The sequence below is a fragment of the Anas acuta genome, chromosome 10 (assembly GCF_963932015.1).
Source record: "Anas acuta chromosome 10, bAnaAcu1.1, whole genome shotgun sequence".
Taxonomy (NCBI): Eukaryota; Metazoa; Chordata; class Aves; order Anseriformes; family Anatidae; genus Anas; species Anas acuta.
The window spans coordinates 14,412,860-14,431,293 of record NC_088988.1 but is presented as its reverse complement, the minus strand read 5'-3'; the positions used below and the strand labels follow the sequence as shown (position 1 = coordinate 14,431,293).

General features: G+C 40.2%; 1 protein-coding gene across 2 annotated transcripts in view; it reads left to right on the top strand.

Annotated features, from left to right (window-relative positions):
• The window catches only part of SLC6A2 (solute carrier family 6 member 2), a 66,638-nt gene that overhangs the window by 36,348 nt on the left and 11,856 nt on the right, over positions 1 to 18,434 (top strand). For both annotated transcript variants that reach the window (XM_068693091.1, XM_068693092.1), the window contains exons 5-11: positions 2,082 to 2,220; positions 3,057 to 3,191; positions 7,096 to 7,199; positions 8,935 to 9,059; positions 9,784 to 9,896; positions 13,181 to 13,309; positions 15,462 to 15,561. In XM_068693091.1, the coding sequence (XP_068549192.1) occupies positions 2,082 to 2,220; positions 3,057 to 3,191; positions 7,096 to 7,199; positions 8,935 to 9,059; positions 9,784 to 9,896; positions 13,181 to 13,309; positions 15,462 to 15,561 (845 nt within the window). The remainder of the gene's footprint in view (positions 1 to 2,081; positions 2,221 to 3,056; positions 3,192 to 7,095; positions 7,200 to 8,934; positions 9,060 to 9,783; positions 9,897 to 13,180; positions 13,310 to 15,461; positions 15,562 to 18,434) is intronic.

Sequence of the window (18,434 nt, the reverse complement as noted above, 5' to 3'; positions counted from 1 at the left end):
TACAATCTCCAACTGGACTTTCTTTACAATCTCCAACTGTAATAGTGATAACGGTGTGGCTGTGGTAGCAGAGACTGTCAAATCCCTCCCAAGACCCTGGACAAATGATCTTATGTGAGGTCTGTGAAGCTTTTCCCAGCTTCACATATCGCTGCCCAGCCTGGTTAAATGTAAAATGGAATCAGGTATCTGTGCCCAGAACCCATTTACACCTCTGCATCCCCCACAGAAATACACCCTGCTAGCAGAACCACAGGTAGCTTCTGTTCACACTAAGGAAAAGCTGAGCAACATCCACCTACTTATTTACATGTAAAGATACAGGTTTCTGGGGGAGATACCAAGAAGCCTGGCTCTCTCACCGTTTTACTGTTTCTACAGGTACCAGTTGGTGACAGCTGCGGTGTTGTACGAGTTAAATTGCTCTCATACCTTCTAACCAGGAAGGTTCTTTGACTGGATGCCACAGACACATGGTCATCACCCTTTTAATGCCTCAAGTGTTATTAGCCTTACAATGCAACAGAAATAGATCAGCTGCCTAATTTAGGAGGATGCTTTCTAAAAGCATCTTTTATTCAACTGGGGATAAATAATAGAAACAGCCCAAGAATACAGCATTTCTTATTAAATGTGAAAAACTACAGAAGCAGAACTGTTACAGTTCTTAGCTGATCGTACCTTGATACCTTAGGAATTAAACAGGAATCACACACAACTTCTTCATATTACCAGAGGGATTGCACCAATAGGCCTTTATTTTCCTAGTGTGTTTCTACAGTTTCAGTAGTACAGAAACATTTTTGCGTTTTTCCCACTTAAGTTGACACAGGTTTGACTCTATCTTAGAGCTTATTCAGCTCTACTTGACTCATCTCTGGCTTGGTAAGACGAGTGCTTAAGTTAACTCTGAAGTACACGGACAGCTAGTGGGGTGGGAACTCCTCAAGCTTTACTCTCTACGTGTCTGCAGTCATGCAGGGAAAGTGACTCCGTACTTCAGTTTCTCCAAACTGTAGTTATCTGCGGAGTCCACTACCGAAAAGGGAGTCTTTGAATCACGGTGCTAAGAGCAGCCAACAGAGTACAACTGTCTATTTTACCCAAGCAGTGCATGGCAAGTAAAGGTAACAGAGACAGGAGAGGAGCCAAGGTCACAATGATTTGTTCTGAATGGGCACTGAAACACTAGGGATTGCACCCCCGAGCCAACCTCCCCTAGATGCCTAGCAGAATTAGGTTTGAACACGCAGCAAGAAACCCTTCAAGAGCATAGAAGGGAGTTGAAGGGAGATCCACTCTAACATCCCACTCACACCCCTCAGCCTGTTGCACTCAATGTGTTTTGACATCTCTTGTAGATGTCACCAGCCCTCTGGAGAAATATTCCTTTCTACACTTCATTTCACACTTCATAGATCCCCAAAGAATTAGCCTGCCCTGGTAAGCAACAGAATTTCTTCTACTGTTGTTCCATTACCTCAGCAAACAGCACAGAGCACTAATATCCATTTTAGATTTACCAACTGTTGCTTTTCCTATCTGACCACTTCTCCCACTTGCAGCCTTACAACAGCCTATCCAAGAAGACATTGAAAGTAACTTCAGAACTGCCCAAGGTGCACGAAGTCAGCTGCTGCTTATCTAGAATCACAGAATATTTAGGTTGAAAGGGATCTGTAAGAGATATCTAATACAACTCTTTACCCAAAGCAAGGTTAACTTCAAAACTGAAATTACTCTGCTCAGGGCCTTTACTGGCCAGTTTCCAAGGGTGGAGATTCTGCAGCCCCTCTGGGCATCTGTTTGGTGCTCAAGGAAAAAAATAAAAATAAAAAACAGAACAAAAAACAGAGTGACACTTCCAAAACAATGGTGCTAAGCAGACACTGATGTGCCAGTGAGAACATAAAGGTAGCACAACACCTGGCTTCATAAAAGAGATTTCTCTAACTGCTAGCAATGCCAGTAGGGCCGCTACTAGTGCAGTGCAGCAGCTATTTGCACTGCTCACAGGATGCGAGAGATAAAAGCTTTTTCCCCCAGTGACTTCGCTTTGTTTCTGTGTATCTGGTATGTAGGCGAGGAGTTCTGCACCTGCATGAAAGCCGTGGAATCCATGACCTTGGCTTGCCTCGCTGGCAACTTTCCCTCTGCCTCTTGGTGGTGGTAATCATTCTTTTCTTTAGTCTGTGGAAAGGCGTGAAGACTTCAGGAAAGGTAGAGATAACATTGTCCTTCTATCTCAACTACATTCTTTGTCTCCTTTAAGAAGTCTCCTTATTTTAGGAAGACACTAAATCACTGCATCTGAGGGATCCTCAGGAACTAAACCATGTGAGAGGCCTTGGTATATGTACAGTGTGAATACACAGTCCAGATTCAGCCTTTATTTTATCTACAAATTTTGGTTGCATGATGTTCTGACTGGGAATGTTATTAGCATGTTATTCTCAATTCAGCATTGGTGGTCTCATCTAGAAAATACTTGGGCAGACAAAGATGTTTTGCATCGTTTCTAATGTGCCTCCTATTCCTAGCCAATGTGTTCTGTTATTCATAGCTAATGGGATGTTTTGTTGGTTTAAGATGCTTTGTTATCACATAAAATGCCGTGACCAGAAAAAAAATATTACCTAAAGAAAGGAATTTGAAATTACTCTTTGACATCCCTCAGAAACCACCTCACCAGAAGTTCTAGGGTTAGATAGCTGAGAGCTCTGTGTAGAGTTTCATAAAAGTAGCACCTAACATCAGGCAATGACTGCATTATTTGGTAAACTAATATATGGCTGAACAGCTAATGAGCAGTCTAACACACACTGGTAACATATAAGCACTCCAAGTCTTCTGCTTGTCAAAATCATCTCCTGCTGTAAACACAGATACGTAGACTCTTTGTTATACTTTTTGTTATATTTCCCCCAAGGCATCCTAAAAAGAGCTACTGCATAGAACTGAATGGACAAAACCAAGGAAGTCCCTGCTGTATTTTTCACTCATTCCTAAATCTTCTGTAACAGCTCATTAACCTCTGGGATCTCTGTTGTCTGCAGGTTGTGTGGATAACAGCCACTCTGCCTTATGTTGTATTATTTGTCTTGCTAATACACGGAATAACCCTGCCTGGTGCATACAACGGAATAAATGCATACCTGCACATAGACTTCAGAAGATTAAAAGAAGCCACAGTAAGTGTACTCTTCTGCTTTCATTCCATGTTATTGTTAAACCTGTTACCCTTGTTATTAAAACTGAAATTATTGGAGCTAAGTTCTGAAGATATATAGCCACACTTACAGTTTTGCATAAACACTAGCCCACTGCCTCTGATAGCCCAGATTTCTAACGCTCTCCATAACAGGAGTATCTCAGCCTGAACCCAGACTGTCCTAATCACTAAAAAACTGTACGAGGGCAATGTCAGGTGTGCCAGTCCCTTAAAAAGTCCATTCTTTGACTGTGCCCCCTGTAAGTTACAGTATTGTTTGCACATGGAAATTGAGTCACATAAAAATTCAGCTCTCCAAAGGCTCAGAGTTACCTCAAGCAAAAAAAATTCCTTTTTAAATCACTAGGCTAAACATTTACTTGGTAAACAAAATTCCAGGCCTATGAACATGGTAGTGAACATACTAAGTCAGGACCATCTCCGTTCATCATTGTCCTTCATATGAACAACAACCTCAACACTATGGTGCTCTTACCTTCCTATCAAAGGCAGTGTACATTTCACCGTATCATGTAACATTGCAAGATATTCTCATGAAATCCATCCAAACCAACCCAATTTGTGGAGTGCTCTGGAACTAAGGACTGAGTTATTTCATCCTTTGTAAAGCAACACCTATGAGTATAGGCATTACTCATAAAATCGCCAGCATTTCAGACCTACAAAAAACAGTGATGTAGTGAGTAGAGATAGATCATACCATGGTGCTATCCCAAAAACATTTCTGTCTTATAAACAACTCATAGTATCTTTGTGGATAGGTCTCCAGACCATTCAAATAGATGCACAACTGAAAAGCAAGGACACAGTTCTACAAGTATGACATGAATTCTTGAAAATTCGCAGCTTTCAGATATGCCTCTTCAGTCTGTACATCCTTGCACTACACGTTTCATATGCACATTCTAACCGGATCTTTCTAATTGTTCAGCAAAACACACTTCAAACACTGGGCTGTGATCCCCCTTTGCCACCAAAGCAGCAGCCACCTCAATTGCTCACATTTACGCACTTACATAAATAAATACAAAGACGTGAGGATGAACAAAGGAGCTGCTTAACTTTTTCTTATACATTTTAAGTGCTACTCAGAAAAAACATCACATGTTCTGGAAGTCCATGGAGCAGCGCCAGCTTGCATCAGCTCAGAGTCTAGGCCTCCATGCTCAGAGCTGCCTCTGGAAGGATACTTCTGTGCACTGCTGGTTCTTGGCTTAATGTTTCTGCAGCTGCTACTTGGCTGACCCTGAAGCTATTTGTTGCTAAGGCTACATTTTTCAGATTACTTTAATTTTTATTTTGTTCCTCTAGAATAATAAAAGTCAGAAGATCAATTATAAGAAGTTTCTCAACCTGCTTATCATGTCAGCCTTCCTCCTGCTCAGTACCTGGGCCACCTGCTGCTGCAATGGCGGCGTGTTTAATCTTTGTCTTCAGCCCCTACAGTTCCACGTCAGTGTCCCTGAATCTGATTTATTTCTTTCTCCCAAGTGATTAATCTAACCAAAAAATGCCATAAGTCACAGTGATGACCTGCAGTGGGCTCTGCTAATGCTCTCATAAAAGGCATTAGAGCATCCTGATCAATGTGAAAGGTCCCCCGCATTTTCTCAGGGCACGTACTGCACAGCTCTGAGCAAGCCCTAAGGCACCTCAGTTTTCAGAGATACTGTTCCACAAAGGGTCCCTCTTCCAAAGAGGGGAGAAGGAAGGCGCTAGCTCCTTCACACGCCTTAACAAGTCTCCTGAAGATTATGTAACATGTTCAGCTGAAGAGAACAGAGAATATGGACGTAAACTGCAGAAGAGCCAGCCCCACTGACAATTTCCCATTGTGTTTTGTTACATCAAAGGGAATGCTTTGCATTTAATCTTAGTTCTAATGGAACTTCTGGTTTCTGTTCTTTTTTTCTTTATCTTCAACTTCCTAGGAGCTGATAAGGAAACAAATTATGAGTCAAGGCTCTTACTGAGCGGACACAGTCCAGGATCTTAGACTTAACAGATAGTTTAACATCCATGTAGCTCACTTGCCAGGCAGCAGGTGCTAAACCCTTACTTGAATCAACAGAATTTAGGCAGATACTTAACAGTGCTTGAATAGTAAGAGAGGGGAAGTATGAGTACAACTCCATTGGCAAGACACAGAAGAGCTAGAGAGCCACTAAAAACAAATGCCCTGTGATGGAAACACACATTTATTTATAGTTCAGGCATTTTTTATTTTTTTTTAAATCATGCACTTTAGCAACACAACATAAGTTTTGTGGGTTTTGTTGGTGGTGGTGGTGGGTATTGTTTTTCAAAGAAAAAATATAGGAGGTTTTACATTCCTCCTGAACTCTTATACATATAAAACACACTTCAGAGAGTAAAGCCCTATTTGATCTCACTTTTGTGTGGAAACAAAGATGTAGGTGGGTATAAGAGGAATGAACAAGGAACACAGTTTACAGAATTGCACTCCTATTTAGTAAAAAAAAAAAATCTGTGATCCTAAACTCTATTTGAACAGAAGCTTGAGAAAAACCATATCCACCTATCCACTGGTTTACAGTAGATGCTCTACAGCTTGTTGTTCAGTTCATCTTTCAAATCATTGTCAACTCTAATAGTTCTCTCCAAATCCTGAGTTCAGTAAAGAGTTCAATCTTCACTAAGCATGAATTGAAAGCATCTACACTGAGGAAAAATAGATCACCAGTATAAATGCCTTCATACATCATGTTAAAATGGGTTAAAACTCCCTTTCTTTGGAGTAGGCCAAACATGAAAAGCTTAGCATTACCATCCCAAGGCAGGTGGAGCTTGCACCTTAGATCCCTTAGATATAAGATCACTTAGAGCCTCTGCTGATGCATTGGGGTCTGTTTTTACAGAGATGGATGGCAATAAAATCCAATTCTTATTGTAGCCTCAAGCACTAGGCAGATTTTGCCAAAGCTGAAGATACCATTTTAAGCAAAGTTGAGGACTATTCACACCATTGACTGTTACCCTTGTGGAATTTGGAGTGAAGACGTTTATTCAAATAAATACTTCCGTATAACAACTGAATAAATGAAACCCTCATTAACCAGGGAGGACTATTTTCAGGCTTCTGATTCAGCAGACCAGCACCGTGGCATCGTTCCTGACTGCTGTCTGCACATTGTGAGTGGATGTTAGGCTGGAGAGTCACTTCAGAAAATGTTACAGCATTGAAGAAGTTTTCCCTAGTGGCCAATTCTTAAAATGACTGAGCTGCGTCTAAACTGAAATTTAACAAAGTTTATCACAGGAATAACTCCTTCTCCAACTAAGGGGGAAAGAAGGTGACAAAGATCGAATGGTTCTGTTCATAGCATGTAAGTCCTGCTTCAGCTTCTGAAGCAAGAAAGAATCATATAAAGTGTAATTACAGTCCCATGAAGAAAGCTCTCTTATGGGAAAGAAAATGTCCTGCAACTCCTGACCTGCAAACTATTTTTAGTTTTTTGGTTGTGCATTCCAAACTAACTTGGAAAAAGAGCAAGTGGAAGTGTATTTCTGTCAGCCAGAAGAAAATTTGTGTAATCATTTCAGCACTCAACAATTGCTCAGGAGTCCAGATCCAATCGGTATACCCCCCAGACACAGCAGCACACATGCACTGCAGGCCTGTCCACCACTTTGGCCTTTCCCAGTTCGTGTTGAGTGATTTCAGCCCAGGAGCGTGCTCCATGCAACAGTTCATGGGGGCTGCACAGCGCTTACACTCCCACAACCACAAGTATTGATCATTTATTTTCAAAAGCCAGTTTTGCCTTGTGCCATTCTCTCATTTCTCTGCTGTATCTTTTGGACTGAACTGACCCTCTGACAATGTTGGTGTCATTATGCAGGTATGGATTGATGCAGCCACTCAGATATTTTACTCCTTAGGAGCCGGGTTCGGCGTTTTAATTGCATTTGCCAGTTACAATAAGTTTGACAACAACTGCTACAGGTAAGACAGCCTAAGCTTTCATTACTGCTTCAGAATGATGCTATTTTACTCGATAAATGCAGCTGGAATAAGCAATATCTTTTTATCTTCAGTCGCTTATTAATGATGGCCAGTCTTGCGTAGACATAGCAACCAACCAAAACTTGAAACAGTCTTACTGAAATTTTAGCAACAGGAACCTGCCAAGATATCTGCTGCACTGCAAAACAGAATGGGATTAGGCTTAGACTTTAGACAGCTGTGTAAACTCTGCTTGTGTTTGCCTTTCAAAAGTACCGTTAAGAGCAACAGTGAACATGGGATGAAAGCTTATTGGTCCAGGAACTAAAAGCAGAAGATTCCAGTTTTTAGAACTGTTTTTGTGCTTTGGGCTTACATTTCTGATGTTTTATGTTGAGCTCCAATTTAGGAATGTATTTTAAATCAAGTTGGTTTATAACTGTTTTGCTGAATCACCGCCATGGAAATTCAACCACAGCCACTCTGCACCTTCTGAGAACTTCCAACTTCCAGAAGGTTTGTTAACATAACGTTTTGGAATGAAAACACACTTTTTTTTTTTTTTATTTCCCATGAAATATAAATTCAGAAAGTAAATGTATTATAAATACATTGTGAACTGATGGATAGCAAAAATGTTCCAGTGAAAAGATGCAAGAAAACATTTAGATTTGAGCAGCTTTAAATGGATCAAAAGCCAAAATCCTGGAATACTTCCTTCCACTGACTTGAGAGAACTTTGTACTCAACAGAGAGTGACTCCAGAGCCTCTGATTATTCACAGTAGGTGATGTTACTGGGTTTGAGAACTTAGAATGCTAACCCCAGCAATCTTCCAAAATAACATTTATTGTCTTCTGCAGATTTTGCATTAACCTGATATAGCAGCTTCCTGTATAAATGTTTCCTCAGTCTATATCCTCAGTAATTTTGCTCCAAAATGGAAAAAATACACTTGAAATCAAGAAAACGCCACAGACTATATGTGAAATGGTATTATTTAGTTCTTAGTTTACTGTATTTGTGCAGTGTTGCTTCACAAGACTTGCCCTCCCTGTAAGGCAAACTCTTCAAGGTTTTCAGATTGTGGCAGTATCCAGAGGAGGATAAAGTTTGGCGTATGGCACCTGTGTTTTTGGGTAGTGGAACCGATGAAAGGAAACATGCTTATTCTCTTTAAGCCATTTTGGCTTAAAGGTTGTATTTTGTACAACTTGCATTTACAGTAACGTTTGTACAGACTGATAAAGTAGTATTTTTTTTTTCTGAAAAGCTGAGCCAGCTTCATAGATGAAGGGACCTCAGTACTGATTAATGTGTCATCCACTGCCATTACTGTGAATGGCTGCGCAGCTTGCTAAAACCACTCCTGGACCTATCTGAAAATATTCCTGAACACCTACTCATGTGAATTGCTCCTGACTAGTGTAAATACTCCTTAGTGAGGCTCTTTCTCTACAAGCCACTTCTTTGCTATGTTATGGCTACCAGGTTGATGACATTATTACTTGATACCTTCATATAATTTTGCTTATCTTCTTTTTGAGCAGAATTTAGTTTTAAAGCAAATCAGTGAACAGAAGTAGGTCCTTTCCTAGCGCAGTACGCTGATACGAGCTTTTGATCATCAGGATAACTGCAAAAATAGCATTTTCACAAGAATCTTCCTATCACTATAACAATCCCCACCCTAATGCTCTTGTTTTAACCGGGCTGTTCTTCTTTCCATCACTAGGGATGCTTTGCTGACTAGTACTATTAACTGTGTCACAAGCTTCATCTCAGGATTTGCAATTTTCTCCATATTGGGCTACATGGCTCATGAGCACAAAGTTAAAATTGAGGATGTAGCCACTGAAGGTAAGAAGCGAGTTTTATACTACTTTTACTCCTTTTCATTCATCATTTCCTTGCAAATATGCTTATATTTGTTTCAAACAACTGTTAAAAATTTCATGGAAGTAACCCGAATTAAATTCCTTGGAACCCAAACTACGTAAAAGGGCCCCACTAAAATGTGAACTGTAAATTATATTGATTCATCTCAGCTCTTCTGACTCGAGATTCCCCAGCATCGTGCCTTGCACAAGTTCAGCCTCTGCAGCAAACAGGCATTTACCACTGCCTAGTATCCTGGGGATGTGTTGCTTTTCAGTGCCATAGATAACTGTTTTGAATGCTCCTGGGGAGCTCAGATGTAGTCCTTTCACTGGTAACAGGTGACCTGTGCTTTCAGTTCCTGTATCTCCCTTATCACATCCAAGAATTCTACTGCCAAACAGCAGAGTCCATATCCACAGGGATCTTTCTTTACTACATAGCTGAAAAATAGCTAGAAAGATCATGAATACCATAAAAGATTATTTAAAGTGCAAAAGGATGTTATAGATTTTATATACAAAACTTTCATGAGTACATTATTAAAGTATTTTGGGTGTATTTTTGGTATAATGCAATTTGCATTCTAACAGCTACTCAGTGTGATGTGGACTGATGTAGGAGTCAACTTAGTCATAATCTATCTTATTAAAATACACACTTCTGTGAAACACCTTACAGTATTACTTCTACTTTTCTATTTTAGGAGCTGGTTTAGTCTTCATCCTCTATCCAGAGGCAATTTCAACTCTTTCAGGATCTACGTTTTGGGCTGTGGTATTCTTCATCATGCTCCTTACCCTTGGCATCGACAGTTCTGTGAGTAGTTTTTCTTTCTAACCTTGACACTTTTCCTCAACTATTGCAGAATATAACTGGAGAAGTGTCAGCCTTAAATAAGGGTTTTGTTGCACTTCAAATAAACATTCTGTACACTCCCTGAATCTGTTTTCAGTCACAGCCAACATACCAACAGCGTTACTCCTTGCAATGTATTTAATTAAAGACTCACAATATTTAAGAGGTTTAGGAAGAGATCAAATAATTTACAAGCCAGCAAACAATTACTCACCTCTTCTTTTTTATGGCTTTAGGGAGGGGCTGTTCATCAACTCTTATTATTATTCCAAGGTATGACCCAACACCACTGCTATGAACAATTACTGCTAGGAACCTGTGATAAGATTTCGGACCCAGCTTGCAAAACACAAGCCGCAGTACAGCACTCAGTAGAGGGGTTTTTAGAAGAGATTTTCACATGTGCTGAAATTCATTAATCTGTTCAAGACAATGTCTGATGATAGCCTGGCTTTTTTTTTTTTTCCTACAAGTAGTGAGAGTGAATTTCCTGTAAATTTAATTTAATAATTGCATCAGAATATTTCCATAGCAGTTTCATATTATATTACTATATAATTCCTACCTGTACAAAATGAAGACTGGGAAATACTCAAACACCTCTGTTTTCACAATAAGGACATAACAATGCTGTGCTTCTCTCTGCAGTTAAACTTGGCCTTCTGGCTGTTATTCAACACTAAAGGAGTGCATGTGGTATTTCTAGTGTGATGACTTGGACTGTACCATGACATTCGGGATCACAGAAACTTCAGCCCTACAGAAAATATCCCAATGTCCCATAACTACACTTGCACTGCTTTGTTCTTGCCAAAGAGGTGAAGACATCCCATTATACTTAGCTTAAAAGTTTATTAATTTGGGGGAAAAACAAACAGGATCTTTTAAGAATAGTCAACAATGAACGCTCATCATTTTTGATAGCATGGGGTTGTTCTGTCTAAGGCACAAAGCACTGCAGTTCTGAATGTGCAGAGCTGATCTAGGAATTTACTGCTGGAAGTGACAAGTTCATTTTCAAGGACAAGAAAGGCAAAGAATGAACTGGCATGGAAAAGAGCAAAACTATGATGAGATTACAGAAGAAATCCATGATAATCATTGGCAAATAGCTGAATGAGATCTTGTAAAGTGAGATCTGAGTTGTAAATGTCAGATTCCAGTCTAAATGTTTCTCAAGTGTGTGGATTTGAGAATTCCAGCTCAGGCTCAATGAAGTTTATCTTAACCTACACACTAAAATCTCCTTTCCTCTTTAAAAGTTTAAGGCAAGATTGCATCTGGTTTTGTAGCTTGGACATTTTTCAACTATAAGCAAGCATGAAAGAAAGGAAAGCTTCAGCACAGTGGAAGTACATGAATGACCAGTAGAAACAGGGCAGTATTGAGAAAAATGCACATAAGAGTTTAGATCCAAGACTATTACCTGCACAACAGTAGTAAATTCAAGCAGTGTTTAGAAACATTTGGGTGACAAAAACAAGGATTTGGATTGCAGAACACACTGTTTCTACAAGTGGAGAAAACCGTTTCTTGGGGAGATAATTAAAATACTAGATGCTGAAAAACTGTGGCCAAGTTAGCCGTGTCTTTCTAACAAACAGGTTGGGTAGAGAAGGAAGAGGAGGGATTTGCTTGTTCATACTTTGCTCTTTTTTTTTTTTTTAATCATTTACCTAAGATAACTGGTGTCATGCAGTATCTGTTATGGGTGGTCTTCTCAACTCTCCCCCCTACTTGACTGATCAAGCCCCTGAAGGGAAAATTAATTTTTTTTAAACCTAAAAATCAAATAAATCCAAGGGTAAAGACAAAGAATTATATACGACCACTTGTATTCATGTGCATAAACCTGCACAGGCACAGAAATGCAGACATCTATACAAAAACGTAGCTGTCCAAATGTTTAAGCAAAGAGAAATCCAATCATGCAAGCTTCAGCAAGCAACAATGAAAAGGACAGGAAATGGAAGAAATGTTTGCAAACACTTTTTGGAGTATATATCTAGCTTGACACGGGGAATTAACCAGTGGAATAAACAGTGGCACATTAAGAATTGGTTCTTAGCCAAAATCATCCAGACCATCTCTTTCCACTTCAACTTCTCCACTCTCATTAAAGTGCCAACACAGTAACAACATCTGAGCCCAGCAAGCAGTGGCTGGGCTTAACAGCACAGCGCTCCATTGTGCCCCCCATTCCCTCCCCGAGAACAGTAAGCACAAGCCCATGCTACGATTTGTGACCTTAGTTGGGAGCATTAGTTACCTTCATTAAAAAGAGCTCCACCGTCCCCAGCAACTTGGCTTTGATTGGAATCATCCATATTCTATAGAGAAAACTCTGCCACTGTTTGAACCAGAAATGCTCATTTCATCAGATTGTTATAGGAAAGAGACAGAATATGTCAGCACAGACTAACTCTCACATGGCACCAACCACTCCAGGTTTTGCTATGATCTTTCAGCATCACAAAAAGCATTACCAAGTTTATTTACAAACAAACTTATCATGACAGGACACTGGGATTCATTCCCCCATGACTTTTTGGTTAAGAAGAATGCTTTCATTAGTATAAAGAAAATAAAATTCATAGTAACCTGTATATATAATTCAGCAATTTCAATGGAAATTTGTAAAGTGCATTTCCTACATTAAAATACAACAAAACCAAATAAAAGCCAATATTCAGAATTGAATTCTACACAGGAACAAATTCTACAAAGAAACAAAAATTCTTTCATGTTGTCAACAGGAAAATGACATGAAGCTTGCTATGCAGTGAGGCTTCCAGGTCTGTAAAGATTTCTGTCAAACTGAAGGTGGTTAACCCATGGCTAACCCGAATCTTTGTTCAGTAGATTTTCCCTGTGTGTGTGTGTGAAGTACGGTGTCTCTCTTTATACCTAAAGTCTCTTAGAGAGTTAAATTACTTCTGATAAGACTTCTTCCCAGATTTTATATGAATGGATGTTATCTTTCCCAACATACTGCCTTACTATCTCACTGTCCTGGTGAGGCAGCAGAGGATACAGCTGTCAAACAACCATGGCTCTGGATGGCCAAATCCCGGCCTCAGTTCTGTACCAGGGGACAATCAGTTGTACCTCTGAACACGTACAGCTGAAATGTCAGCAGCCATGCAGTGGTTGGGAATGAATTACACAAGCTTCCTATATCCTTTGCTCTGTATGTAGAACATGTCAGCACAGTTTAATGAGAACTCCTGCCTTCCCTTCCTCAGATGGGCGGAATGGAGGCTGTCATCACTGGCTTGGCGGACGACTTCCAAATTCTGAAGCAGCACAGAAAGCTCTTCACCTTTGGCGTGTCGTTTGGCACTTTCCTACTTGCCCTTTTTTGCATTACCAATGTAAGTACAACAAAAATTTCCATCACATACCTTTAAAATGCAGTTAACCTCATCAGCTGGAAATATCAAGGGGCTCAGGTGGCTCTTTTGGTTATAGAGAAATTTTAATTCTTAAACAACCTTATGGTCAGAATGTTACTTTCATTCTTACCTACACGATGCTTCTCTGCTCTTTTTAGACAAGTTTATTAGCTACCATCTGAACCTACAAGCCTCTGTTTCAAAGAACTGTTTGTGTTCTTGGTGTTGGGGGAAGGTCATATTTAACAGAATTGTGTTGAATACTTATTTGTCTGTGAGGAACTAAGGATTTTGAGTGACCAGTCCATCAGACATCTGCCTATTTTCTTTGTGAAGCAAATAAGAAGCCTTTGCTTCACATGAAGGGACTTCAGAAAAATGATCTCCTCCCCCCATGTGTTTCTTAATGTTCCTAGATCTGATCTCTTATTCTTAACACCATAAAATGACACATAACTTACCCTGAACATCTAGTAAGCTGGTTTTTTTACCACCATTACCCTGAGATTTCTTCATCCTGAATGATTTACCTCACCCAGCTTTTGACAACTAACTGAAGGATGAGAACCACAGTCCACTAGGTTGGATGTCCTACAGTACGAGAACCTTCTGATTTTTGCCAAAAAGCAAGAATTTCTGTAAGCAAAGATATCAAAGCTTTCAGAGAACGAGGGAAACATGAGGTAGCCACAATGAAAATAGATGTGCTGAACCTCTCTCCCTCCACCAGAAATGGTTTCCAGACCTATTAAGGTTATTGAAATGGAATTAATTTAAGATAACAAAGCTCTATATACACTAGAAGAGTACCCCCAATATTTTTACCCTCATTTTCTCAAACTGTAAAATATTGGAGACACTACAAATGCATGCATTTAAAGTTTGTCCTTTTAAAACCACGCCATCTCCATTGTTATTTAAAGACCTCAACATAATCCTTTGTCATCCTCAATTTTGATTGGAAAAAAAACTTTAATTACAATATCAGAACTAACTCAGTGGGTAAGAACCGAGGTACCGATGGGTGTGATCCCAATGCCTTCAGACAGGCTGATGCGGTTGCAGCCAGCAGCCTGGCTGCAGCTTTCACATAACGGCACCTGTTTGGAATGAAGTCCCCCCGGCAGCTGGAACGCACTGAACTGCCCGCGCTCATCCAGATGTCCGGGTTCACATGGCTGGAGAACATTTCTAATGTGCACAAGTTACAAAGAAAGCCCCTTGTGATACCATCACATTACATTGATTGATTTTGTGCTCCGAAAACTTGAGGCTGTATTTTCAAAACATGTCTCTTACAAAAGCATACTTGTTGTTCGCTTCGCTAAGTTTTGATAGTGAAGGCATCCATTTAGAGCAGGTGTAGAACAAAAACAAGAGGTCAGACCGAAATGTCATTGGATAAACAACATTTTCTTTCTCACACAACAACCCAAGTTCATTCAGTTTCCAGACAAGTCCCCACAGAATTAAAAACCTAGACAAAGCCTAAGCAGTGGTCTCTCCCATCTTGCAAATATGCACAGCTGTTTTGGAAAACCATGGTTTTAATCAGGGAAAAAAGAAAACTGCAGAGCTTAAAACCACCTAGAGATCTAAACAGCACACATGCTATTTATCCCATTGGGAATAGCATAGAAAATAATTCCTTTGTTCCCTCCCTTCTGAACAGGCCTAGGCAAATTGAGTGTGGTTGTGAAAAAAAGGATTTTAACTGAAATGCGCTGCAAATGCGAACATTTTTGTTGTTTACATGTGACAAAGCATGGCTTGAAACACGTAATTCAGTTTCATTTTGAAACAAGTAAACAAACCATGCTTCTCCATTCCTCTGTAGCCTTCCATTGCCACTGAAAATACGGAGTGCTGAGAGCGCTCCTTAATCACACGGAGGTTTCTGTTTCCTCTTTCAGTTAGGGCAGGTGAAAAAGATTTGCCACCCTTCTGAAGAGCCTAGTTCCAGTGTTTTGTGTGTACATACAAACATGTGTCTGCAGCACCGGTTCCGTATTAAAAGACTTGGGTAAAGCGATTTCAAGAGAAGCAGATTTCTGTTAACCTGATGCTGAACTGCTGACATGACTCCACGTCTAACTTGCTTCTGTTGCATCTCTCAACTCCCCCACGCTAGGGTGGAATTTACGTGCTCACACTGCTGGACACATTTGCAGCTGGGACGTCCATACTGTTTGCTGTTTTAATGGAGGCAATTGGAGTTTCCTGGTTTTATGGTAAGCAATTCCCTTCACACCTGCAAAGCCTTTGATACTCAGAGTGAGCTCGTGGCAGGCTCCCACATTGTCTTGAGGGGATTTAGTGCAGCACTGTATACACGAAGGCATGACAGGACGGGTTTTATGCAACAATTTTCACCTGATTTTCAAATAGGGACAGGAATGCAGATGTTCAGTGGGCTAGATTTTGAAGCTCCACCGAAATCCAAAGGAAATCACCTTGTGAAGGCTACTGCAATGAGGTGAGAATGCAACCTCTTCTGCCAGTATTCTCTATCTGTTAAGGCAGACCATGGCTTGCAGGAGCACGCTTATACCTCATGCTTTCAAAGCAGAATAGCTTAAATACAGATTCCCCTGTTCCTGCTATCCACAATTTCCCCAGGGCCAACCCCAAGACTCCAGGGCAATACTAACAAAGTTAGTTTGTCTTAAACTTGTAATAATTCCCACATTAGCCACTTCGGTCTGAGACAGCATTCTACTTAATTATAAAAACACCAGCAGTTTAGAAACAGTTTCTTTCACAGCATGGCATGGAATATCCAACATCTTATAAGTGGTTAAAAAAAAAAAAAAACAGTGATTTATGCCACAAAAAGGGTGCAATAATTGGCTTTAACCTCAGTATGGCTGGCTCTAGGATAATTCACCTCATCTCCTGCACTAGGCTGGAATCTGTGTGTGCCAACGCTATCCGTTATCTCTTCCCAGACGAGATTTGTGAAATTATAAGGACTTCAAAAAGAATAGCTTTTTTTTTTTTTTCCCCAAATAACAAAAAGGAACCTTCTAACTTGAAAAGACAAACTGTCAGCACAGCTGTCTTTGTAGCCTCACTGACCATGTTTCCAGCCACCTTCACAGATAATGTAAGTTGTGAATACATGCTTCCAAATTATTTTCCCAAATTCAGTACTTATCTCTGACTACCAGTTACCATTAACAGCTAAGCTTATCCACTTTCAAAGCCAAATACACATTCAGGCTCCCTTTTGCAAGGCTTGCTTTTAAATTTGTTCCCTTGCTTCTACAAACTACTTTTCAGAAGACTGTTTGCTGTCAGCTCTGTCAGAGGCACTGTAAATGTTTTGGCAGTGTGATGCAGAAGAACCCCTCATATTTTGGATGGGTAAGAGATAATCAGTTCAGCAATGTAATATTTATCACAACCCCGTGATTAGCTCAATCACCCATCTAGGGCTGAAAATCTTAGATCTTACACAAGTCACCTCACCGCAGCAGTCCAAGTTATCTTTGATATATGAAATTGCTGGCTGCAGGATTAATCAACTTTCTTGAGCTGTTATTTTTCCTCCTGATCACCCCTTATTTCTCATGTCATACTTCCTGGTTTGCCACAACTCTTCATTGTTATTAGGGTTCAAAAGTCACAGTAGCCAGCATTATTTTTTTTACCCACTGAATTCTGTATGGAAATAGCTGCCCTGATTCCCAATAAGGTTGTCTTACCCCTAAAGGACATTATCTTTCCTATTTAGAAATTATGCTTACAGCTGACATGATTCAGAAGGTTTCAGCCATCATCATCCTTACTGCCATTTACCTCCCTCAGTCAGTAATTTACCCACCCGTACTACGCCACCACATTCTTCTAGTCATTCTCTGAATTAAAAGCTAGTGATGAGCACATGGGGTGAAAGAATGGCATTCACATGTAAAGCTGTTCAGCCTACTAAAGAAAAGGCTTTTAGCTTTAAACAACTCCATGCTGATGTTGGATGACAGAATTAGTAAGCAGCTCATATGCTGCTCTCAAAATATGTAGACGCACTAGATTTCAGAGGTTTTTAATCCCTGTAAAAGCTGAATGCAAAAGAGTTAGCTCAGCTTAGAAGCAGAGGCATGAAAGTATTCTTTGGTTAGTGAAGGCAAGTTATAATCTGCCCCTATTAAAACAGGATTTACTGTGCTTTACAACAGCTAGGCTTTGGATGCAGTTCAGTCTAAACCAAGCTTAGCCAGACCTGAAGTGTTCCAACTACTGCCCTTCATCATCCTTTCCCTTCTCCCTCCTGCCTCCCCATAATCAAGAAACCATCTATTCATTGTCTCAAGCAGCTGAGAGATGCTTCTACTGACACAGTATGACCTGCTGCTTTATAAAGAAGAACTTATTACAGCCCCGGGTGCTATTTAAACTGCTTTGACTGATTCAATCTGGCATGGTCTTGCCTACCTTTTTCCTGATAGACCCCAGCTGCCTTAATGACCCAGCAGAACATTAAGCCAGCCTGAAGGCAAGCATTGACATTTTGGCACAGACCAAAAACGTGGCAGTTTTTAGATTTAGTTCAAATTATACTTATGCCCACTTACTGGGAAGTTTCTTCTTGCAAAGAAGAAACCTGAACATGCAAGGGAGGAGGGGAAGCAAGTTTGTTTTAACATATGGATCCATTTGGGTTGTGACTCACCATTTTGTCTTTATGCTACACTGACACCATTCCTCTGATGCATATTTGAAGAAAAGCCAGACACCTCTCCCTCTGACCCAAATCCAGAGGCTATCAAAGAAAGAGCCAGGCTTTTCACTGAGGTACACAGTAGGAGAAGAGAAGACAGTGATCAAGTTGAGATTTTTTTTTCTATGTAAAGATAATTGCACACTGCAACAGATTGGTCAGAACTGGACAAAGCCATGAGAAAGCCGTTCTACACTGTGCTAGCCTTGCTTTGTGCAGGAGGTTGAACTGGAGACCTCTCAGGAACTCCTCGAGCACAAACAATTCAATGATTCTGTGACTTACTGTAATTCCCATGGGCCAAAATATAGGATGGTTCAACGAAGCAATATTACACCAACCCTTCATTTGCATGCAAACTGTGTTATCCCTTATAGTTCTGTA